The sequence below is a fragment of the Arvicola amphibius genome, chromosome 2, assembly GCF_903992535.2.
Source record: "Arvicola amphibius chromosome 2, mArvAmp1.2, whole genome shotgun sequence".
Lineage (NCBI taxonomy): Eukaryota > Metazoa > Chordata > Mammalia > Rodentia > Cricetidae > Arvicola > Arvicola amphibius.
In genome coordinates, this window is record NC_052048.2 from 148787927 (window position 1) to 148813397 (window position 25471).

The following is a 25471-nucleotide window of genomic DNA, read 5'->3' on the forward strand; positions in this document are numbered from 1 at the left end:
GACCCAGAGGTTATAATTAATATAAATAATAATTCACATTAATTATGAAAGGTCAACCTTAGCTTAAGCTTTTTTCTAACTAGCTCTTATAACTTAACCCAGTTCTCTTAATTTACCTTCTGCCTCATGGCTTTATTACCTCATCTTCCTACTGCCCATTCTGCTTGCTCCGCGTCACCTGGCATCTCTGCCCTCTTCTTCCCAGCATCCTCTCTGCACGGACATCCTGCCTAGCTATTGGCCACTCAGCTTTTTATTAAACCAATCAGAGTGACACATCTTCACAGTATACAAAAAGATTATTTCACAACAGAGGAGAGAAGAGGAAGAAGTTTGTTGGAAAAGTGTGTTTTGTTCTGTTTCTAAAAGGGAGATACCGAACAGCATGTGTAATAACCACAGTTCTCAGAGACTCTGGCTCTGGTAAGCCAAAGTCAGCCATTCCCAAGGAGACTTCAAGGCCAGAGGATAGCACTGGCGAGCAAGAGCAGAGTGGAACTGGGACACTGTGCCCCCCCCCAAACAAAGGAGGAGGAGCGTTCTTGCTTAAGGCTTTCCAGCTTGTGTCTCTCAAGACCCACTCGACCATCTCCAAACCCCCTAAGTTTGATACTGTCATTAACTGAAGGCTCCAAGTCTCCCCTTTCCATCTCTCAGGCCTGAAGAAGCAGAAGTCAAATATGGTATGGGATAGTGCCCACTAAGGATTCTCATCACCAACGCACAATGGAGTGGTCTGTCATGCTGCCCATGGCCATTGTGAGACATACCCATAGGCCAGCCATTTCCACTGCCAGCACTCCTGACAGAGGAAGACACTGCAGACATTGGTGTCACCTCAGGGAAGGCAAACACTGTCTCCACCTAACGGTAGAGTGCCACCATGCACACCAGCAGCGAGCTCAGGGGTCAGGGAATGCTGAGTTCGAGCTGCTTGGCCTTTCGACATTCCATGGTTGGTTGTTGAGTCTCCATCAGGGCCCAGCAATGATCCGGGAATGGTTTCCCAAGTAGAAAGAATTGTCTTAGGGGATGGCTGCGACAGGATGTTTTCCTGGTGTGGATTTCTTACTGATGGAAGCACTGTGCAGCGTTCTGAGCACTGACCTTGCTCTGTCATAGGCCCAACAGAAGAGCAGCTGGACTTGCTGCTAAGGCTAAAATCCCAGTGAAAATTGCTTTTAGAGCCCCTCAGAGCAAGTGCCGTAGTAGCACTCGGAAATGTGACCTAAGCGTAAGCTGACATGCTTCCTGTCAGTGAGGACCCCCACCCTCACTAGAGGACTGGAGTGGTATTTTATGGTCAGAACCAATGTCCAGTTCCTCACGTCCCTGTTTGCAAGTCCCATGGGGAGGGCACCACGCAGGAAACTGTATGTTAAAATGGCATGACCACTGCCCAGTCCTGTAAGTGAGCTGACCCAGGCTAGAAACAACCGAAGGACAGGATCCTCATTATTTGATGACCCAAGTTGGGCTTTTGACCACTAGAGTTCTTGTTAAGTAACTAAAATGAGAAAGTTGGGTAAGTTTCATTCCTGGGGACACTAACCAGGGAACTGCCACCAGAGATCCCTGTGGAGGCAGAGCGTTCTAACGCCCCCTGCTGCCTGGGAAAACCAGACCCTGTCTGCAGAGTGGGACGGCACTGTCTCCAGCTAAGGCACAGGCATTCTTCTACAGCTGGAAGAAAGTGTCCTGGGTGCCAGGCATGCAGATTACCCTCTGGTGTCAGCCAGTATTCCTGTCTTAGTTGTTCTGTAGAAGTAACAGTATCAGAACCTCCCTTCAGTTTAGCCATCGAGGAGCTAGAGCCTCCCCTAGCTGCACAGGCCAAGCATTAAATGAGTCCACCTGCAGCAATCCGCTCCACTGGTTGAGTGTTAAATTGCTTTTTGGCCTGTTCTCACACATCTTTCCACATTTCTGCAGATGTAAGATAGCAAGATGTTACAGTGATTTCTATGAAACCTGTAGTCCCAGCACTCAGGAGACAGAGGCAGGAGAATTGTTGCAAGTTCAGTCCAGCCTGATCTACATTGCAAGACCATCTCAAAAGGGGGGGGGGCTAAATACACGCACGCACGCACGCACGCACGCGCGTGCGCGCCATCAGATGTAAAACAGAAGGCTCTAGCCAAAAGAGGGATGCACAGTATAATTATAATTTGAGATGAAAATTAAAATGCAAGCCGGGCGGTGGTGGCGCGCGCCTTTAATCCCAGCACTCGGGAAGCAGAGGCAGGCGGATCTCTGAGTTCGAGGCCAGCCTGGTCTACAAGAGCTAGTTCCAGGACAGGCTCTAGAAACTACAGGGAAACCCTGTCTCAAAAAAACAAAAAAAAAAAATTAAAATGCACAAGGTAATTAGGATACGCCATATTCTCAAGGCCAGAAGAAAAGGAAGAACTGATCCCTTGCTCAAGTTCCCTGGTGTGGCTAGAGAAAGTGGAACCTTTCTCCTCAGCCTGTGGTGCTTCTCTTGTCAAGGAAAATGATCGTGAGCTGGAAAGGGTGAAATAAGTAACAATTAGAAAAAGATCATTTAGAGATTGTGAAATGTTGTCTCTGAACAAAACTGAGTCTGATTTCTGCCCGGATATGTTGTCTGAGTTTCTGTCCTGCCCAGTTTCCGCAAACATTAAGTCCCAAAGAAATCGCACAGAGGTCTACATTAACTATAAACTGATTGGCCCATTAGCGCAGCCTTCTTATTAACTCTTATAACGTATATTAGCCCATTATTCTTGTCTATGTTAGCCACATGACTCAGTACCTTTTTCAGCAAGGCAGTCACATCTTGCTTCTTCTGTGGCTGGGTCACAACTGCAGAGGAATAGGCTTCCTTCTTCCCAGAATTTTCCTGTCCTCCTTGACCCGCCTCTGTTTCCTGTTTGGTTGTCCCACCTATACTTCCTGCCTGGCTACTGGCCAATCAGCGTTTATTTAAAATATAATTGACAGAATACAGACCATGGACCCACACCACGAATGCATCACATCCTGATATAATAAGAGAGAGTAGAGACCCTCTGTGATGTTGGAGGTTGTGTGGAGGACAGACCTGATAACAAGGAAAGGAAACAGCAGCGTGAATGGAGCCTCTCACGCATTCATGGCACACCCGTGTACACACACATAAAAAAAAAACACTGCTTGAGCCAAGTGCGGTTTGTGCATGCCTGTGATCCCAGCACTTGCCAGGTTGAAGCAGGAAGATCAGAAGTTCAAGATGAGCCGGGACTTCAAAACCCTGGCTGTAACAAACATGAATTAGTGCTATTTGGTTTCCTCTTCAATGACTAATTTCAGGACCTGGGGATACTTGAAACTGAAGTACATAAAAAGGGGTGGGGCTAGACAGATTGATCAGAGAAGTCATCATGAGAAAGCAAGAATTTCCTCATGCTTTTGAGTAGTCAAAATATGTGAATATTGACTTAAACCCCATGGAACTGGCTCAGTGGTTAAGCATACTTGCAGGATCCAGGTTCAATTCCCAGCACCCACATGGCAGCTCACAACCACCTGCAGTTCCAGTTCCAGGAGAGCCAATGCCCTTCTGACTTCTGTGGGCACTGCACACCTGCAACGCACATACATGCAGGCAAAACACTATATACATAAAATATTTTTTAAAAAATTAAGCTCCCACTTTCATAGTTTTCTTCTGCTGGGTGTTTCCCCAGTTTTGTTTTTTTTTTTTTTTTTTTTGGTTTTTCAAGACAGGGTTTCTCTGCAGCTTTTTTAGAGCCTGTCCTGGAACTAGCTCTTGTAGACCAGGCTGGCCTCGAATTCACAGAGATCCGCCTGCCTCTGCCTCCCGAGTGCTGGGATTAAAGGCGTGCGCCACCACCGCCCGGCTCCCCAGTTTTTAATGTCAAACATAATACCACATTGAGCATCTTTAGATCAAGGGATCCCATTCCCCCAAATAATCCAGTAGAAACAAGCTAAAGAGCCAATGGTAGGGATGGTTTTGTGATTCCTGATATGAGCTGTGCTTAAACACTGTCTGAGCGTGACTATTTGCTGTGGTGAAACACCACGACCAAAGCAGCGTGGGGAGGAACGGGTTTGCATCACTCAGTTCCCGATAACAGCCCATCACTGAGGGCAGTGAGGGCAGGAACCTGGAGGCAGGAGCTGATGCAGAGACCATGGAGGGGCAGCACTTGCTGTCTTTCTCCATTCGCTTTCCTAAAGAACCTGGGACCACCAGCCTAGGATGGCTACAATGGAATTAAGGAAGTTTCCTACAGGCTTTCCTACAGCCTGTTCTTTGGAGACCCAAAAATGCAGGTCCATTTCCACCTTGTCTGATGGTCAGAGAGTTTAGAGATTGACAAGCGTAGTTACACAGCCCAACTCAGGATGTGTGTGATAGCTTGGCTCTTTTGAATTAAGATAGTGCCATGCCATCCTGACAGGTGGTCAGGATATGCAAATGGACTTCTGCTCCTTCTTTTGTAACTATGAGGTCACCTGGGGAAGGGCGGTCTTCAGAACATGTGACATAGAGCAGCTTTGCTACCTAGACTATAGAATGCTGATGATTTCATGTCTCAGTGATAAAGCGATTGACTGTGTGAGTTGTCTTATGTATTATGTTAATAAAGTCTTTTGTTACCTTCTCTCCCCCCCCCTTTATGTTGGGTATAAAAGTTGTGAAAGAAATAAACACAGGTGAATTTTAGGATTTCAGTCATTGGAATGCCCTCCTAATACTTTCTGTTTTCTGTCTTAGTATTTTTATGCGTCTTTGTATTCTTTACTTCTATTTCTTCAATTCCCACACCCCACACCCCTACGCTGGTAAGAAGTGTTTTGGTCAAGGCAGGTCCTCGACCCTGCTCTTATGGAGGCATTTTCTTGAGGTTCTCGTCTCTCAAATACTTTTTTTTTTTTGCTTGTGTCAAGTTGATGTATAGCCAGCACAAACATGTCACTTAAAATAGTACTGGTGGGGGGCCAGCAAGGTGCTTGCCACCAAGCCCAGTAACCAGAGTTCGATCCTCAGGTTATCGAGGTAGGAGAGACCTGACTGCCACGGTTGTCCTCTCTGACCTCCACATGTGCACATGGCGTGAGCTGTCCCCATACATACACAACAAATGAATGTAGTAAAAAAAATAATAATTCTCACGTTAGATAAGACTTAAAAGCATATGTTTGTTTAACTGAGACAGAATACCCCAGATAAACAACTTCCAAGGGAAGAGCTTGGTTATGGAAGTTCCCCAGGTTGCCACTGTCACTCTTCCTGGTTAGGTTGGGACTGTGGCAGCATGGTGCATCATGGTGAAAGCAGGTGGTGGAGGAGGCCTGTTCGCCCCGTGGTGAGAAGCAAAGTGAAGAGAAAGGGAAGGACCCGGAGTGGAGAACTGCCTGGAATCCTAAACCCAGAAGAGCCTGAGGCAAAGAGCCACAAGTTCCAGACCAGCTTAGGCTGCACAGGGAGACCCTATCTCAAGAAAGAAGAGACATAGGGCTTCAGTGTCCTCTTCAGGGCGACTCCCCAGTGGCCTAGCTTCCTTCCACACAGGCGCTTGGGAACCACTCCATGATCCACACTAGAGCAGCAGCCCTGAATAATGTTTTAATGTTGCATTTGTATTTCTTGAGTTATTAATGATAGTAGAATGTTTTTCCTGTTCGCATTTGCTGTGTCGAGGATTGCTTTCAGCCCTGAGCGTTTGGCTCTTGATAAATCAAGTATGGCACCTTACAGTATCCCTAAGGATGTGTGTTAGAGTCGAATAGAGTGCTGTGTGTTAACACCCTGCATGGCGCCTGCGCTGTCATAGCCTTAGAGCCATGCTTGTCTCTAGTTCTGTAAAGTGCAGCTGTAGCTGGTAGCTGTCTGCCTGTCTTGCTCATCTTTGGGGGAGGAGATGGGAAAACATGTCATTTGTTGCGATTTCTAGTATAATGACTAATTATCATTTCAAATAATCCAGTATAACTGTTTCAAGTTAATCATCAATCACACATGGGAGAAATTAAGCTGATATTTAATTATTTTGTACGATTTTAATTATAGAAAATCTGTGTATGCAAGAATATTTAGTTAAAGCAAAGGAAAAAAATTGAAGTTAATTGTCTTTCAGTTTCAAAAAAATAATCCCCACTGCCTCTACCAGGTATGGCCAGCCTGCAGCCCACAGGCCACATGCAACCCAGAGTATGTTGCTCTGAATGCCGCTGAACACAAAATTGTAAATTTTATGAGGATTTGCCACAAGTGTGAGGACCTGAGTTCAAATCCCCAGGACCCATGTAAAAAGCTGGCCTTGGTAGTATGTGTCTGTGATCTGTTGCACCCATAGTGAGGTAGGAAGCACAGAAGGATGATCTGTGGAATCCTGTCAGTCAGCTAGTCCAGTGTATGTAGCAGCCAGCCATAAAGAAGACACCTGTCCCAAACCAAGGTAGAAGGCCAGGATCAACACCAACACATGAACTTGTCTTCTGACCTTCAGACACATGCCCACACTTGGGCACATCTGCACTACACACATATACATATACCTACAAAAGAAAAATATGAAGATTTTTGTGTTTTTTTGTAATTTGATTATACTGTGTTATAGAATATTAATTTAAGATGTGTTAGATTTTTTTATGCTGAGAAAGGTTGGTTTAATGATGCAAAGATGTCTTGCATTCTTTTATGTTGCATTTGTTTAATTCCGTGAAGCTGTGTTATTTTGCCTCTCAAAAACACCTGACCTAATAAAGAGCTGGACGGCCAATAGCGAAGCAGGAGAAAGGCTAGGTGGGGCTGCCAGGCAGAGAGAATAAATAGGAGAAGAAATCTGGGAAAAGAAGATCAAGAAGCGAGAAAAGAGGGGGCCAGCCACCCAGTCAGCCGTGGGATAAGAAGAAAAGATAAAGAAATAGAGAAATGTAATAGCTCAGAGGTAAAAGAAAGACATGATAATATAAGTTAAGAAAAACTGGCTATCAACAAGCCAAGCTAAGGCCAGGCATGCATAAGTAAGAGTAAGCCTCTGTGTGATTTATTTGGGAGCTGGGTGGCGGGCCTCCAGAGACAAAAGGATAAAAACCACACAACTACAACACTGCTCTAGATGTGAGCTTTGTGAAGATGACAATGTCAAAAGGTTAGACACATCTGAATACCTTCAAATAGGCTATAAAAATACATTTTGCTAACATGTTATTTGTAGCCTATCAAACGTACATTGATAATTTCTGGTAAGATTTGGTGGAAACCTTAGTTGAGGTATTTTCTTCCTGAAATGAAGATTTTAAAAGGATGTTTTGTTTCTGGTTTCTCTCCAGGTTAAAAAGGCCTTCTTTGCCTTAGTAGCCAACGGAGTCCGAGCGGCACCTCTGTGGGAAAGTAAAAGGCAGAGCTTTGTAGGTGAGTGGCAGGCTGGGGAAGGCTGTCTGGGAAGGGACCTCTTGTCCCTGCAGAGTGCTTTATATCCCATCCCTGCTAGTTTAGCCTGATAGACATTTTCAAATTGAAGAACATCCTGGCTTTTGCATACTGAACAGACCAGTAGTGAATAGGAGACATTGCTGTGGCCTTACGGCAGTCTTTTCAAGTGTTTGTGTTTTGGGGGTGAGGGAGTTCTTTTAATTTAGCAGTTTCTGAACACTCTGAAGGAGATGTGTCTTTATCAGCTCAGGGAACCAAGTCACCACAGATGTGGTCAGATGAGTTCAGGGCACCTGCCCCAGGCCGTGTGCTGGCTCTGTTCAGTCATTGTTCTTCATTGTAAATGACAGCAAGCATCAGAATGTGAATATAACCAATGTCTGCTAAATCATTAAGCTGTCAGAAGTGCTGGATAAGCCCTGGATATTTCTGTACGTGCCTGTAATCCCAGCACTCGGGATGCAGAGGCAGGAGGATTGCAACTTCCATCCTAAGCAGTCTAGACCTTGTTTAGAACAGCCAAGAGCTACAAGTGTTATTCAGTGTCACAAGACCTGCTTAGGATGTGTGGGGCTCTGGGCGTGACCCTATGTGCCTTCCAACTGTGTAAACTCTGTCACACCTGTCCCCAGTCAGAACAGCCTGACTGTGCTGTGTTGCTCCAGTGTTTAGAACATTATTCTGAAATTAACTACTTCAGTCTGCTCTTCTCTAGACTACAGTGTTCTTTTGTTGTTGTTTTGTTTCTCAAGACAGTGTTTCTCTATGTATCTCTGACTGTCCTGGAACTTGCTTTGTAGACTGGGCTGGCCTTGAGCTCAGAGACCCGCCTGTCTCTGCACCCTGAGTGCTGGGAGTAGAGGCATGCGCCCCCAGCGCCCGGGTCCTGTAATGTGCTGTGGAAAGAACTCCTTGTCATCTTCACAAGTCTAGTTCCCAGCACATAGTAGGCCTTCAGTGGATGGCGACTCTTTATTAAACCCCTTATGTTCAGGAGGTCCGGGTGCCCCAGACGCCCCACCCTCATAGCACTGAGGACTTCTGCATCTCCTGCTGAAGCCCATTCACATGCAGCTGCGGTTCTTTGTGCTGTTTTATGAGTGTTGGCGAGTTCTCCAATCATCTGCCAGACAGATTCCCTACTGGCCACCAGGCTTCGTTTGCATGTCTACGTTAGTGTAGGAAATCCATGTTCTTTCTTTGAAAGTATACTAGATGGAGCCTGGGGTTTGGAGCTGTGCTTTGCAAGATTTTCTAGTAAACATTGCAGATTCACTTTCTACTAGAAGCTTCCTTTCCATGTGTTTTTGTCTATCTTTTTTCATATGTGTGTATATGCTGTGCATGTGTGTGTGTGCGCGCGCTTACATGCATGTGGAGGCCCGATATTGATGTCAGGAATCATACTCCATCATTATCCACTTCATTCTTTGAGGCAGAGGCTCTCAATCAAGCTCAGAGCTTGCCTGTATGCCTCGTCTCACCAGCCAGCTCTGGGGATCCCCTGTCTTCGCCTTCTAAAGCTGGAATTAGAAGTGGGCCACCACACTGACCAGTGATTCTGAGGACCCATACTCCTATCCTCACACTTCAGTGGCAAATGCTTTAATGATGGTGCCATCTTTCCAATCCCTTAGTTTTGCTTTTAATCTGTGATTCTTTGTTCCAGGAATGCTCACTATTACAGACTTCATAAATATACTGCACAGATACTATAAATCACCTATGGTAAGTGGCATAGACCTCATGGTGTGTGTGGTTAGGATGAGGTGGATTTCCCAGTATGTATAATAGGAACTTAACTATAAGACTTCCAACCCAAGTAAACAGTGAGCTTGGCCTCATGTCGTTTAATTGAAGTTTGAAGAAGATACCGGGGGGAGGGGGGAAAGGAATAATAACTGTTTTATTCAGATTATAGAATTATCCATTCTGATTTACTGCCCTGACATGTGTAAGTTCCTGCTGCTTGATGTCTACCCCCGTGTGGTATCTGCTAGGACCAGGAAGGGCGGTGCCTCCCCCCACTTCCTCTTAGTGGTTGGCCTCCCGACCTCACCCTGGAGATTAAGTGGCCATGGGGCTTTCTTTTTGCAGGCCTGTTATGTGTGGAGTTTGAGAGTTGCTTATCACCCATCCAGGATTTATTTTTCTTACTTATTCCAGCTCTGCGGGGAAACCCAGGGCATGGAGCTTGCTGGGCAGTGCTCCACCACTGAGCTAACCCCAGCCCCTCCTTCATGGTTTTATAGCCATTATAAGAAAACTAGGAAAGACGTACAAATCAAAACTGAAGAAACTCAGTTCTGACCCTTTCCTGCCAAGTTGGGAAATTCTGGATGCCGTTGGTGCCAGACGGCCTGGCACCTAGCCCAGATGTTCTAGCAGGGCAGTTTGGATTGAAACCAGTCTGCCCGTGTCAAACACCGCTTGGTCTGGAAGGGGCCTTAAGGGGACAGGAGTGGGGAATAAGAGAGATAAAGGATTGCATGTGACGTAAAAACAGGAGGAGGGGCCGTCTGCGGGAAGGAAGGGGACAGCTAAGGGGACAGAGATGCGAGGGTGACCGTGGATGATATATTGAGAAACATGACGTACAAAATCAGAAATGCCACCGTGAAACCTGTTACTTTTACCTGCTTACTAAATTATCCTACTTAGAGAAAAATAAAGGAAGTTCTATCAGACGTTAAATATTCTGTGTGATATATGTGATAAAGAACAGCAGACACCATATAGCAAATCTCTATGGTTGCTTGTTAAATAAAAAAATTGAAAAATAAAGCCAATAAGTAGATAAACAAGCTAAAGCTCTTTATGGCACTTGGGGATACAGGTCCCTGAACTTTCTAGTTAGATGCAGACGGGCAGGAGCGTAGCTGCTTGCCGTTGTGGATGGTAACACATGTAGATGTGATTTTTTTCTTATTTGCAGGTACAGATTTATGAATTAGAGGAACATAAGATTGAAACGTGGAGGGGTAAGCACTACCAGGTTTTAAACCCTTCAATATCTGGAGAAAATGCTATGTAAAAAGCATGTTTGATGTCTCGGGTCATTTCCTGCACTTAATTACAACCTGCTAGCTAAAACACTCTGTTTCTTTTTCATTTTGAGGGTCTTCACTACTAACTGTGCACGTTGTCACACGTGTGTGGCCTTCCACTAGGCCTGGAGCTGTAGAAGCTCTGACCACCGAGTGTCACCCTCAGATATGCGGTCACCGTAGCCCAAGTGTGGGGAGAGCTCGCTAGCCTCTGCTCTGATGAAGCTGAATTGCTCTTTTACCAGTTCAGCAAAACCCAGGACAAGAAAAATTCCAACTGAACGGTTCAGACCTAGTGACAAGGAAATCATTTCAGGAACTTGTGGGGGGGTGGGGGGGGAGAGGAGATAGTATGGGAAGAGCAAGCCTGAGAACCCAAGGCTCAGTCCCCGAGTTCATGTGAAAGAGCCAGGCATGGGAATGTGTACTCGCCAGTCCTGGAGACAGTGACAGGTGAATCTCTGGGGCCTCACTGGTCAGCCAGCCTGATTGAATCAGCAAAGCCAGAGCCAGTGAGAGACTCTGTCTCAGATAACATGATGAGAGCTTTCTGAGAGATTCCTCTGGCCCACACACAGAAATATACATACACACAGATACATACACTCATACATACAAAAGAACTGTTTGGCTCACCAAAATCCACCCTTTACAGTCATGTTATTTTACCTACAGTGGGACCAGTTCCAGGATGGGAAGGTTATCATCTCAAAGACTCATAGTGGGCAGGGTGGAACATGGGATGGCTCAGAGGACCCAGACTGGTCAGAGCATAAGGGCCCTGGCCCCGTGCTCAAGGAAGCCTGGGTAGAAGGGGAGGGCCAACTGCAGGACATTCCTTAGGTGTTGGGAGTCTGTGCTTGACAGGATGACCAGTCTTCAAAGGAAGCTGGGAAATCATAGCCTCCACTCGTGTTCACCAGACCTCAGCGGACCCTTTTAATTTCAGATGATTCGAAATCTTGCCAAGGGATGTGTTTTATTGAGCATGGCTTTATCAAGGCAGGCTAAATGAATTGAGTCACCATGGCATCCAGATGGCCTGTCAGTGGCATGACTAACAATACCAGGATAGGCACTTCTCATCAAATTCTGCCGTATATGTCCTGTTGGTTTAGATGTATTTACCCTTCTACCTACCGGGGTGTTTGAAGGTGTGATGGTCTCAGATACCTTCTGTGTGCAGACCTCAGCAAAACAAATTAAAATTACAGTTGATTTCTTTATAAAGAAAATGTGCCTGTGTCGGCAAGATTCCCAACATGCCCTGGATTTTGAGCATCAGTTTAGTGAAATAAAATGAGATCATTTGAAGAACAGCATCGCTTAGAGTGATGCTATCTCCCAGTTTATGAGCATCTGCCCTAAAGGATTCTGTAAACGTTTCGTTTCTTGAGAGCAGCATGGACTTGATAGGACCCAGTGGCCTCTGCTACCATTGCTCCACAACAGAACTTTTCCTGACGTTATCAGCATCTTTGGAAATACCGGGTTTTTTCCTGTATTTGATTTTTCTCCAAAGACAATGTCCTGAAAACAGTTGAGGCTGCTTAAAATAACCATGACTGTAACCTTAGTTTAGGGTAAATTATCTTTTATTTGGGTTTTTAGTCTGTCTAGTTATTTCCTGTAAACTGTAGCATTGTGCACAGCAGATCTGTAACTATGTTTTCCTTCTACAAATGCAGAGTTGTACTTACAAGAAACCTTCAAGCCTTTGGTGAATATCTCTCCAGATGCAAGGTAAACATGGAAGCTTCTTCTCCCCCGTTGAAAGCATTCTTTGCAATGTAGGTGTTTTATTGCATTGATAGGTTACTAGAAGTAGACAGACAAGTTCCTCAGGCTAGATACGGCCAGCCTCCTCAATCCAAGTAGTATGCCAGAAGTTGAGAGATGTTGGAAATCACAACAAAGCCAGACATGGTGGAATCCTAGCACTCAGGGGAGGCCCATATAGGAGGATTGTTTGTTTAAGGCCAGCCTGGACTATATGCATAGCAAACACAAGGCTATCTCGGACAACTTAGCAAGACCTGAGAGAGGAAGGAGAATGAGGGCATGGAACAACCATGTGGATCCAAGTGATTGGAAATGGACCGTGAGGTTGATCATCCAGGCCAGTTTCAAATACCCGGCTCTCCTGTGGCAGCATCAGTAGAAGGATCCTGTTATAGTTACCAAACTCAGGGCTTCCCTCCTGACCCCAGCATTTGTCTGAGAGGCTGGCTCCTGGGAGAAGCAGTGAAACATTCCCAAGGTGCTTTCAATCCAGACAGAGCCATCCCAGAAGGAGCAGGAAGGGTGAAGCCGGACTCAGGCACAACCTGTTAGAAGAACAGGTGCTGGACTCAGCCCCTGGCTCTCAGCACAACATGGACAGTGTAGGAGACATTTTTAAAGCCCAAGAACTATATAGAGAGAAGACACTTGGTTTTGTCACCTATTCCCAGGTCGCAGGGGAAGATACACCCCCCCCCCCAGGCTTCTTGCAGACAGTGGCAGGAGCAATGAGGACACAGGGCAGTTCCCCAAGGTGGGCTGGTGGGGCAGGCAGACACCCTGGGAGTCCAGTACCCAGCCTCAGTGCTAAGGTCACTGCTAGCTTTCCAGAAGGCTTTGCTTCTTCCAAACAAAATCCCTGGACACACTATTACCAACTTGTCTTGCTGGAAATCTGTGTTTCCCTCTTGAGTTTGAGATGTATCAACAGATGGGCGGAGAGTTCCCACGTAAAGCTTTGCCGTGACTGTTTTAAGCTGATGAGCCTCCTCTTATGGTAGTATAAAAGCAGTGGAAATACTGGAAAGTAGGGGTGGTCCGAAGTCGTTCTGATTTTTCTTGAAAGCCTCCTAATGACTCTAATGGCTTTTCCCGCAGCCTCTTCGATGCTGTATACTCGTTGATCAAAAATAAAATCCACAGATTGCCAGTTATTGACCCTATCAGTGGGAATGCACTTTATATACTTACCCACAAAAGAATCCTCAAGTTCCTCCAGCTTTTTGTAAGTAGTCCCTAAAGATGCAGTTGCATTGACTGTCACTTACTTCAAGTAAACGGGCTCTTGTCACTCTCGGTAGAAGAAACCGTTAGTTCCATGGTTTCCTTTTTGCAACATTTCAGTTTCTCAACTCACTACTGTGTGCACTGTGTGTTCTCCAAGTTGACAGCTCAAATGCCGTAATCTTTTAGTCCAAGTGTTAAAGTAATAAAAATGGTGCGTGCCCCCTAAAGATGGGTATCTCTTGTGCGTGGGTGGCTAACGGAGTGCCTAAGGCAGTTTCATTGAGTTCTACTGCACCAGATGGGCGGAGCCACGGCTTAGGGCAGCATTTGCTTCATAGCGTGTTTGTTGAAACCATGGTTCTAGAAACATAAGCAAAACAACAGCATCCCAGGGGTTATCTCATTCTCATCTGCAGCAGCAGCCAGAGAATCCCAAGGCAAGTCAGGTATAAGCAAAAGATACACCATATTGCATGTCTGTGGTTTGTGTTCACAGCCTCTGAGGCAGGTAGTGTTAGAGGAGGCTCCACGGGAGCAGGAATGTGCTTTCGTGCCCCACCCCCATCACCAGTCAGGACTGGTGGAAATGTTGCTGGTTCAGAAAGGTCATTTGAAGTTTTCTTTCTAAAGGAAATAAGAAACACTTAAAGCTACTTCCTATCTGCAGCTTCCCACTAGGCATGCAAGTTCACAGAAGGACCCAAGTTGCTGTTCTGGATGCAGATTTGCAAGGCCAGGGGCTTACAGAGGTGTCAAAGGTTTAGAGAGTTGCATTAGTGATCCGACTGGTCAAATAGTTCTATTAAACATACAGAGACAAGTTGCATTTCCTGATTAAATAAATGCTAAGAAATCAGGAGAAGAATAATTTGCCAAAAAGCCCATGACATTTAGTAGGCAACCTAGGAAGAAAGAACGAGGGTTTTGGGGTTTTGTCCATCGGCCAGTAATTGGGGAATGTGGCAGCCTTGAATGTTGAGACATCGTAGGAACCAAGGGCTTGGGTGGCAGCTCAGCCCCCTAGAGCCCATCTGTGACAGTTGGCCACTGCAGGCACTGTCCTGGGAGCTTTGCACGAGGTGTCCCTGTGCACCCTGTCCAGTTGGTGGTATCATTGCTATTCATGTTGCCGCTCTTCTGGTCTGTGGAGAGGATGGGGGTGGGGGGAGGGGGTTATGGCAGATAGAACCTTGCAGCCAGAAATCCAGCCATAGGTTCTCAGATAAAAATGCAAATTTTAGATAATGAAACACCAGAGCCTGGTTTTTACTGAGTTGTCAGGATCATTCTGAGAAAGGGTAGCGATACCCTTCCAGACCCTAATAGGGCTTTCTCTCTCTCTCTCTTTTTTTTTTCTCTAAATTTCTAGGAATCTCATGATTTGAATATTGATGAACTCTTTGACTTGAACATTTTGTTTCTTCTAATTGTTCATCTTTTCCTGATAATTGTAAGGTATACCAGGAGGATGGCGCCAGCTGTGGCCTTTATAAAATGTGGAGCTTTGAAACCGTAGACCTTATTGTGTTATAGTTCAGCCTGGTCCTAGACTCTTTTCAAACTTACCCTTCCTCCTTTGAAACAGTCAAAAAAGGAAAGTTAATTTTCAGAGGTTCCTTCTACTGTGTTCAACTAGCTTACTCTTCACTTCTAACTATCAGAAATCGGATTCATCTGGGGAGAGTGCAGGCTGTGGCAGTGGGGTGGAATGAGGAGCAGCTTAGTCTCAGCCCGTCAGCCCTGGGGTCTGCAAACACACACGGCTGAGTGTACATCGCTAAGAAAGGGTCCAAGCCATGCTGGCTTTCAGGCCTTCATTTCCCAGACATGCCTGTTGTTCCCATCTTTTAGCCACTTGTTTGGTGTGAAGAGAAGGGAAAACATGAATTCTTGGACTCGTTTTCTGTAGAAGGATCCACGTTGAGTGGCCAGCTGTTTTGAGAGAGACAGTTCTGATGTGTAGCTCTGATGACAATGAGATACCAGGCTGGCTGTTAGGAAAGAGTACCTTTAATTCGCTGCACATAGTTTTTTCATTCAGATCTGGATGTTTGAGCATTGAAAGGGTATGCTAGGGTTCTAGAACATTCTCATGTCTCTTCTTGCTCAGATGTCTGATATGCCAAAGCCTGCCTTCATGAAGCAGAACCTGGATGAACTTGGAATAGGAACGTACCACAATATTGCCTTCATTCACCCGGACACTCCTATCATCAAAGCCTTGAACATCTTTGTGGAGAGACGGATATCAGCTCTGCCTGTGGTGGATGAGTCAGGTCTGTGAGGGCCATCCCAGCAAAGCGTAGGACCCTGCTCCTGAGCTCCTGAGCCAGGAGTGGGAACTGGGCAGACGGCAGAGAGTAAACGCTGGGATACAGTTTACTGTATCCAGCGATCAGCCGGCTTAGTTTCCGGTCACCATTAAGATACTGTTTCCCGTCCTAAATAGGCCCATGTGTTTTATTCAACGCTGTTTAATGCACAGTAGTTACCCAGTTAGGACTGATTTTTTTTTTAATGAGTTACTGTCTTCTTGCTAAAATGTTTTTCTAACATTATGTTTTCATTTTTAGGAAAAGTTGTAGATATTTATTCCAAGTTTGATGTAATTGTAAGTATTTTTTTTCATGTTTCTAAACCTGTCATTCAGAATGCATTTTCAAACCAATGAAAACCAAAATTAGACTGAGTCTTTTATTCCCTGATGTAATAGTTTCTGACCTTTTGAGGAGAGCTTTGGAGAATTTCAGTCTCCTCACAGTGACGATATTTCTATCTCACTGACCTGCCAGTGAGCTGTGTGAGTGTGTGCTGATGTTTTACCCTCCCTGGGCTTTCTGACGGGAGTGCATGGCATCCATCCCTACAGCCCGTGCACCACAATGCTCACGTTTCTTTGTGGGGTCGCTCTGCTGTGGGGCCCCTTGTTAATGCATACTGCTGCGCAGGGTGGGAGACGTCGTTCTAAAAAGACAGCCAGTGGGCTAAGAGAGCTACGTCTTAGCCTCCTAGGGTTCTTTACTCAAATCCTTGATTGGCAGCTGCGAGGTTTCTCACCGATGCTCTATCGTTACCTTTAAAACGTTCTTTCCCGCTCATTTTAAGTGTGGCCTCCGAGTCTTACACTATGTCTAAGAAAGGGAAGTGAATCTGACAGCTGAAGTGTGTACACCACATGTTGCACAGTGTTGACCCTGCCATTAAGTACGGTTTTGCAGCTGTCTCAATCGAATCTTTTGGCTCAGTCTGCTCTGTTTAATGTAGTAGATACCAAAAATCTTTTCATTAGAACCTTGGATGAATGGACCCACTAAAATCAATGAGACTTGTGGGAGATGCCATGGATTTCTGGGTTTCATGGGTCTCTTCTTGATCTTGACTGCCCACACCTCCCTAATAGAGTACATGAGCTCTGAGAACTCATGGGGAAACACTGGTATGGGTGCCCTCCCTCTGAGGAATCTTACCCTTTGCAAGTGTTAATTTGTTTCTCAAGAGACATTGCTCACGTGTGCTGTAGAATCCTAGAGGACCAGAGTGGGAGGAGCCTGGCAGAAAACACTGTCATAATTTTACTTGTGAGCTCGAGAGTTGGCTCAGTAGTAAGAGTGCATGATACTCCCAAAGCCCATGTCAGAGGGTTCACAGATACCTGTAACTCCAGACTCAGCTTCAAGGGACCCGACTCCCTCTTCTGACCTCTGTAAACACCACACACAGAGAGAGAGAGAGATGGAGAGAGAGAGAGACAGAGAGACAGAGAGAGAGAGAGAGACAGAGACATGCATGCGTGTCCACATGCACACAAATGTAAAGTAAAACCTTTTTAAATGTATAAAACAACATCTTTCTGCCTAGTGATAGAAGCCTGTAGTCCCAACCAATCAACAGTCTGAGGCAGGAGGATTGCAAGTTCAAGACCTGACTGGATATCAGAATAAGTTCAGGACCAAACTGAGTAACTTAGAGAGACCTGGTTCGAAATAAATAAATAAAATAAAATAAAAAAAGAGGTTAGGGAAGTTCACAGTGGTAGAGCACTTGCTTTGTCTGCATGAGGTTCTGGGTCCAAACCCCCTTGCTACCAACATAATGCTTTTACATTTCTCCATAATTAGTTATGACTGAAACAGCCATGCTGAGGGCACGATACTAGCTGGGAAGAGAACTCTTAATACCAAATTCCATGCTAATGTTTGTAAGAATCAGGTCGCTCGTTCATCCAAATGGAAATGAAGGATGTAATCTTTTTTTCTATTAATCTCTTAACAGAATCTTGCTGCTGAGAAAACATATAATAACCTAGACATCACGGTGACCCAGGCCCTGCAGCACCGCTCACAGTATTTTGAGGGTGTGGTGAAGTGCAATAAGCTGGAAACACTGGAGACCATCGTGGACAGGATAGTAAGAGCCGAGGTGAGCGACCCCAGCCCAGCACACACATGGATGGCCTGGGAGGTCGAGAGACAGCCCTGGGGAGCAGGCCATGGCTTCTGCGGGATAAGAGTGGGCTCATGGCCATTCTGAACTCCAGCACAGTGCTTGGCACACGGTCACGAAGGCGTACTGAGTTGAGTTGAATTTGGTGAATTTTTGTGAGTGCAGATACTTTCAGAGTATAAAAAATGTGCACTTGAGAAAACAAAAGTGGCCCCAGACGCTTTCAGTAAATACATCCTGTCAGAGTATCTGAAGTCAAAGCAGAAATGAATAATGTTACTTTAACAAAGTGAATGATAATAAGGTGAAGTGAAACGTGTCTGTGTGTGTGCGTGTGTGTGTGCATGTGTGTGTGCATGCGTGTGTGTGTGTGTGCGTGTGTGTTTGCACGTGCACCCACATATGTGAGAGTCAGATCTCTCCTTCCCCCTTTATGTGGGTTCTGGGGACTGAACACCAATCATCCGGCTTACATGGCATACACTCTACCCCAAGCCATCTCACCAGCCACAGACAAAACTTTTCAAAGTTAAGTTCCTTTCTCTGTCCTCTCTGTCCTCTCTGTCCCTGAGTGAAGTGAGTAGTAAACTGTAGGGCCTCCCCAGCCCGAGCAGCCACCCCAACACTGCCTGGACTTCGATGCTTGTACAGTGTTCCCAGGAAGGAAAAGAGGTCACTGTGGTGTATCATCCACCTTCTCATTCCCACAACCATTCCTTTCTTCTCAGACAGGGCTAGGAGTGGCATCCAGTGTGCCCTTGTCCCCTCCTGTCCCTTGTCCTCCAATGTCATACTCAAGGACTGAAGGATACAGTTCTGTTACTTCCAGAACATTCCCTACTAAATAAAGTGCACTCCCAGTGACAAGGTCTTTTTCAATATTAAAAATGCAGGTGCGTGCACTAAGACAAAGCACCTAATTAGTTCAGAGGCAACCATGACTTCCACAGTGAAAGCTAGCTGCTGGTCGTGCACTGCATGTGTGCTGAAGTCATACACTGCATATGTGCTGCTGAAGTCGTGCACTGCATGTGTGCTGAAGTCGTTCACTGCATGTGTGCTGCTGAAGTCATGTACTGCATGTGTGCTGCTGAAGTCGTGCACTGCATGTGTGCTGCTGAAGTCGTGCACTGCATGTGTACTGAAGTCGTGCACTGCATGTGTGCTGAAGTCGTGCACTGCATGTGTGCTGAAGTCGTGCACTGCATGTGTGCTGAAGTCACGTACTGCATATTTGCTGCTGAAGTCGTGCACTACATGTGTGCTGCTGAAGTCACGTACTGCATGTGTGCTGAAGTCACGTACTGCATGTGTGCTGCTGAAGTCGTGCACTGCATGTTTGCTGAACGTGCACTGCATGTGTGCTGCTGAAGTCACGTACTGCATGTGTGCTGCTGAAGTCACGTACTGCATGTGTGCTGCTGAAGTCACGTACTGCATGTTTGCTGCTGAAGTCGCGTACTGCATGTGTGCTGCTGAAGTCGCGTACTGCATGTGTGCTGCTGAAGTCACACACTGCATGTGTGCTGCTGAAGTCGTGCACTGCATGTGTGCTGCTCTAGTCACATCTGCATGTGTGCTGCTGAAGTCACGTACTGGCATGTGCTGTGAAGTCGTACATTGCATCAAGAACCATTGCTGCCAGAACGAGCCCCATGTAGTCCAGCCTCTGTCCTATCGCGCCCAGTGTCTAGAGTCCAGCTGCCATCCCACAGAGGCCAGCCTCCATGTGGCATCTGAGTTCATCCCTCAGCGTCTCCCTCCCCAGCTGTTGTCATTGCTCTTTAGCACAGTATTTTAATGGTAAATCTTATTTTCTAGGAGGTTCTAACATACTTGGGAATGTACCCTGATGTCTCATGAATGTCCTTAGAATCATATGCCCTCCATAGGTCAGAAGCAGGACTAGGAAAGGTGTCGTCCCTCCCTGTGATGGCAGTGGAATGAGATCTGTGATGGAATCCATCATGAGAATTACAGATCGCTTTGTAGGAGAGTGTTCATGTTGAAAACCATTAGCGGTGTGTTGCCATGAGAAAAGGCCAATTGCTGGGTCCAGTAATACCAACACTCTTGTGTGCTGTGGTGGAGGACCATGGACATCTGTGGTTTGAAAGAAGCCGTGAAGGGAAATAAGGATGTAACTAAGTTGTTTTCTCACGTTACATGTCTCAACTCTGTCTGCCACTAAAATTCCTTTACCAGATGACTCCTCCCAGAGCCAGGGTGCGTGTGTCACTATCAGCCTGTTTGACAAGAAGATGACTTTTGTTTGTTTTGTTTTGCTTTTATCGAGACAGGGTTTCTCTGTAGCTTTGGAGCCTGTCCTGGAAACTAGCTCTTGTAGACCAGGCTGGCCTTGAACTCACAGAGAGCCTGTCTACAGAGTGAGTTCTAGGACAACCAAGGCTACACAGACAAACCCTGTGTCGGGGGATGGAAAAAAAGTTGGACAGTTTAAAAAAAAAAAAACTTGACATCAACCTCTGGCCTCCATGTATACCTGCATGGGCAAGTGTGACACACACACACACACACACACGGTAAGCTCACACCTGGGCTTTTCTCTCTGCAGGTCCATCGGCTGGTGGTAGTGAATGAAGCAGATAGTATTGTGGGTATTATCTCCCTGTCAGACATCCTGCAAGCCCTGATCCTCACACCAGCAGGTAAAAATGAAGATTTCGGGCCAGCACAGTATCCCATGAGTTTAATCCTGGTACTCTGGAAGCAGAGACAGGCGGATCTCTGAGCTCGAGGCCAGCTGGTCTACATAGTGAGCTCTAGGCCAACTAGGGTTACTAAAAAAACCCTGTCTCAGTAAGGTGGGTGGGTAGATAGGTAAGTAGGTAGATAGATTTTTCTTTTCTAAGACAAGGTTTCTCTGTGTAGCTTTGGAGCCTGTCCTGGAACTTGCTCTGTAGGTCAAGCTAGCCTTAAACTCACAGAGCTCCACCTGCCTCTGCCTCCCAAGTCCTGGAATTAAAGGCATGTGCCACGACTTCCTGGCAGATAGATTTATTTCTATCCAAGATTTCCAGGACAGGCGCTGAGGTGTTGAAGACACCCTGCCCCCATGTCCCACACAGCAGGGTTTTGTGTACAGACCGTTTTGGCTTTACTTTTCATGCTTGAAGTTAATGTTCTGCTTGGGTTAGCAAAGTTTCTAGAAAGCACACAGAGGTGCAGGGGTGGACGGCACAGAGCTGGCCATGTGTTTATGGTAAGAGGTGGCCTGATGAGACCTTAAAACACTGCCACATCCTTCCTTCACATTCTCTTTGCCTCCCCTACCCCACCTCTCCAGCCCCATCATGGAAACCAACTAGCTTTTTTCCCACAGGATCACAGACCCTGACAGACAGACAGACAGACAGACAGACAGACAGACAGACAGGACAATAGGTGGCACATAATTTGAACTCCAGCAGTTAATAATTTATGTGCCCACTGTGGTATTGCTTTTCTTTAAAAGCAGTTTTTTTTTTTTTCAGAAACCAATCTCAGCTAAAGCTAGCTTCTGTAATTAGTCTGTTCCCTAAAACTACCCACCATAAGAGTCCCCAGCAACTGTTGCAGTCCTGCCTGACTCTGCAGATGCAAAAGCCACAGAGCCAGCCACAGTAAAGAGTTACCTTTCAGGGATCTTGGCCAGCAGCATGCAGAACTTCTGAGAGATGTTTGTGTGGGGCCCCATCCCCCACCCCCACGTGCTGAATCCGGAACACACATCTGTAGACAGGCCTCTTGTAGTCATTTTTACACTGATTGGCTGAAGTTCACAGTGACATTCACAATCCTGAACAACCAGGCATCAGGTGTCTGTTTTCTGTTGATGCTATCAACCTGTCTTAGTTACCTTTCTATTACTGTGAAGATACCAGGACCGAAGCAACTTACAAGGAAGGAGTTTGGTGGGGCTTACAGTTTCAGAGGGCGAGTCTACGACCATCATGGTGTGGACCGTGAAGGCAGGCAAGCATGGGAACGGAAAGTGGTTGAGATCCCACATATGATCTACAAACGGGCAGAGAGAGTGCTAACTGGGGCGGTGGGGGAGGGAGGAAGAATGACATAGCATTTTGCCCACCCCAACTGACACACCTCCTTCAACAAGGCTACACCTCTTACTCCTTCCCAAACAGTTCCACCAACTGGGGTCCATTTTCATCCAAACCACCACAGCTCAAAGTTGGAAATAACCTAGTATCTTTCAAAAGATGGTAGGTAACGGTTCATTGGGGGAAATGTTCTAATGTCTAGAGCAGAGCTCCCATGGAACTCGGGATGCTCACTTTTGCAAGGTAACTAGCATGCTTACAGGTCAGGATAGTGGTGCTATACATGGAAACTGAGAGGCCAAGTCCCAGTCACCCCATCTATGTGCATGGGTGTCAGGGTGTCAGATCCCCTGGAACTGGAGTTACAGTCAGGAGCTGCCACGTGCTGGATCCTCTGAAAGAGCAGCCAGTGTTCTTAACCTCTGAACTGTCTCTACAGTCCGGTCTGCCTGTCTTTAGCTGTAGAATGAGCTGTCTCTACAGCCTGTCTCCCTCCTGATGTGCCAAGAGGTGCAACCACAACATACATGCAAATACAGGCATTCTGCCCACAGTGAGCAGCGCAGCTGGATGCTTACAGGATGCTCCTTCAGGGAAGGGCAGCCACTGTGACAAAAGCAACTTAGCAGACGTGGCCACAGCCACTCTAATATGGATACTTGCTCAATACAGTAACATATTCTCTTTCTCAAAGTCTTAGCAGCAGCAGTAGTGGAACTCACACTTCAGATGAGTCTTTGTTGCATTTGCACCCACCAGGAAGCAATCTGACAGTAAGAGCTACAGTTTGTAGCTTCTTCTTCTAATCTATTGTTAACCTCTTTCCAAAGTTACATATGTAGCCTGACACAGAAGGTACAGGTGGATCCCAGCCCTCTGAAGGCAGAGGCCAGACTGAGCTACATAGCAAGAGCCCTGCCTCAGAAAACCAAGACCTGGAGATGGTTCAGAGGTGAAGAGTACCGGCTGCTCTTCCAGAGAATCTGGGTTTGATTCCCAGCACCCACATGGCAGCTCACAGTTGTCTACAATGCTAGTCCCAGAGAATCTGACACCCTCTCTGGCCCCCTTGCACATTTCACAGACGTGGTATAGAGATATGCATTAGGCAAAGAGCCCATACACAAAAAATTTTTTAAACTTAATTTTGAAAAAGAGGCCAGATGTAAGCTAGGGAGGTGCTGTAGGTAGTGCGGTAGCTGTGCCTGCCATCCCGTGGGAAACCAGCAGGGGCCAGTAGCTGCTGTACACAGCTCTCCTAGATGCGTTATGTTTTTATATATAAGTATGGAGACTGAAATGACTGCCTATTTATTTTTAGTTTTTTAGCTAGGGAATGTGACATTTACAATGTCAAGATGTGATAAAGATCAGAGCCCACGTGATGGTGGGAGGGGGTGGGGCTCTTGTGGCTACCCAGTCCTCCCACCTCTGGCCGTCCTTAGCCACTGGGCGGGATCGACTCTGCAGAGAGCCCTGCCCAGAGCCTGAGCTTGGAACCTCCTCTTTCCATCTCCCAGCAGGTGCCAAACAGAAGGAGCCGGAGGCTGAATGACCGCTGCGAATGTAGGCACCCTCAAAGGAGAACTTGAACAAAGTCTCGGGGGCCCGTTTTGCCTCATGAACACTGGCTGCAATAGAAGAAAATAAATGGCTAAGAATGTATATCAGGGTTTGGCGATGGGTATTTTTCCAGGGATTTGTAAGCATAGGAAAAGATTCGGGCTTGGCGTTCAAAGGCTGTCCTCAGACCCCCGGCCGAGGGATTTCCAATGCTGTCTGTCATTAAAGTGCACTGTGTCCTGAAATTAGTACTACTTTTCATTTCAAAGAAGTCACTGGGATGGAACGGGTGACCGAAAGTGAGTGAACGGCACGTCCAGATCACGGTGCCTTATGTCCAAACACGCAATATGTCACTGCTGCTGCCGCAGGCCCCAAAGTGCTGCCGAAGAGACCCACAGCCCGAATGTGAACATCTTCAAACCGTTTACCCAACCTCTTGCTTTTCGCTCGGTTTGTGGAAAAGTTGTAATTTTAATATAGGCAACTGAAAACTCCAGTGATGGTTCTGAGTGCTTGTCCTGGCCTGGCCGCCGTGCCAGCGAGGCTGGCTTGGCAACACCGTCCTATTTAGTTTTACTTTCGTGCAGTTTTTTTACGCATCTCTTGGTGAATGGACTTCACCAAACCTACGAATAAAATCTCAATTGTTCTCTTAAATGGCAAATCTCTCATGACTTTAGTTTGGATCTGGAAAGGTTATGCCTTCCAAAACAGCCACTGTTGGGTTTTTAAATGTTTATGGAAACGGGCCGTGGTCACAGGAAGGAAGTGCTGGAAGACGTCTGTTTTTTTTATTGTGTGTTGAAATGTAAACTCATGATGTTTGTGTGACCGCAGACAAGATGCTTGTAACTTTTATTGTGACACATAAAACAGTATTGTCATGCAATTAAAGGGAAACAATGTTCCCTCATGTCAGTGCTCTGAAAATGTTGACTGTGTGTGTGTGTGTGTGTGTGTGTGTGTGTGTGTGTGTGTGTGCACGCATGTGCATATATGAGCAGAGTTTGGTGGTTTGCTTTTTGGGAGTTTTCTTTTTCCCAGATTGAAAATTAAAATAAATCCTACCTACCAGTTTGCTAAAGTTCTTTAAAATTCTATGTATTTGAGCATGTTCCAATTAAGATTCTACATGGAAAGCAAAAAAAGAAAAAAGAAAGAAAATATTTTACATGGAGTTTCCCACTTACATTTCTTCTCAAATAAGAAAAGTACGTGAATTGTCTTCTCCTTTTTAGCCACCACCAGAAAAGAACTTTAAAAGGTTTAGTTCATTAATGCCATTATTAAATATAAACATTTGTTTGAGTTTGTTTTTGAGGAAGAGTTTGTGTAGCCCTGGCTATCCTGGAACTCAGTAAACCAGGCTGGCCTCCAGCTCAGAGATCCACCTGCCCCTGCCTCCTGAGTGCTAGGATGAAAGACGCGTGGCCACACCCAGCTTTAAAAACATATTTTTAGTTAGGGGTTGTCACACCAGAAGCTGGAGAGGTGGCTCAGGTTAAGAACACTGTCCGTTCTTACAGAAAGCCTGGGTTCTGTTCCCAGAACAAACATGGTGGCTTGCGACCATTTGTAACTCGCGCTCCCAGGAATCCAACACCCTCTTCTGAGCTCTGCGGGTATTGCATATCTCTGGCACACATGTAGACCAAACACTCGTAAGATAAAAACAAGTCTCCTGTTACATAAGCCAGGAATGGCAGCAGACCCGTCTTAAAAAAGGATTGCCACGCAGGTGTGTGTGTGTGTGTGTGTGTGTGTGTACATATACATGGGTGCACTGTGTTGTACAGGAGGTGTCAATTTATTCCCTATTGGCCAAATAAATGACAAGCACACACATAGCCTCTCTGGAAACAGTGGTAGCTTAATACTTGAAAGAAGGCAACAAAGTGGCCAGGTGGTGGTAGCGCATACTTTTAATCCTAGCA

General features: G+C 46.0%; 1 protein-coding gene across 7 annotated transcripts in view; it reads left to right on the forward strand.

Moving 5' to 3' along the window:
• The window catches only part of Prkag2 (protein kinase AMP-activated non-catalytic subunit gamma 2), a 267184-nt gene extending 242734 nt beyond the window's left edge, over positions 1–24450 (forward strand). For 5 of the 7 annotated variants that reach the window (XM_038318269.1, XM_038318270.1, XM_038318273.1 and 2 more), the window contains 10 exons: positions 7309–7390; positions 9081–9139; positions 10347–10392; positions 12147–12201; positions 13339–13465; positions 15578–15743; positions 16041–16078; positions 17740–17886; positions 20486–20579; positions 23492–24450. In XM_038318269.1, coding sequence (XP_038174197.1) covers positions 7309–7390; positions 9081–9139; positions 10347–10392; positions 12147–12201; positions 13339–13465; positions 15578–15743; positions 16041–16078; positions 17740–17886; positions 20486–20579; positions 23492–23526 — 849 coding nt within the window. In that variant the 3' untranslated portion in view covers positions 23527–24450. The remainder of the gene's footprint in view (positions 1–7308; positions 7391–9080; positions 9140–10346; positions 10393–12146; positions 12202–13338; positions 13466–15577; positions 15744–16040; positions 16079–17739; positions 17887–20485; positions 20580–23491) is intronic. The other 2 variants (XM_038318272.1, XM_038318271.1) reach the window with 1 other exon arrangement.
• The last annotated feature ends 1021 nt before the right edge of the window (positions 24451–25471 follow it).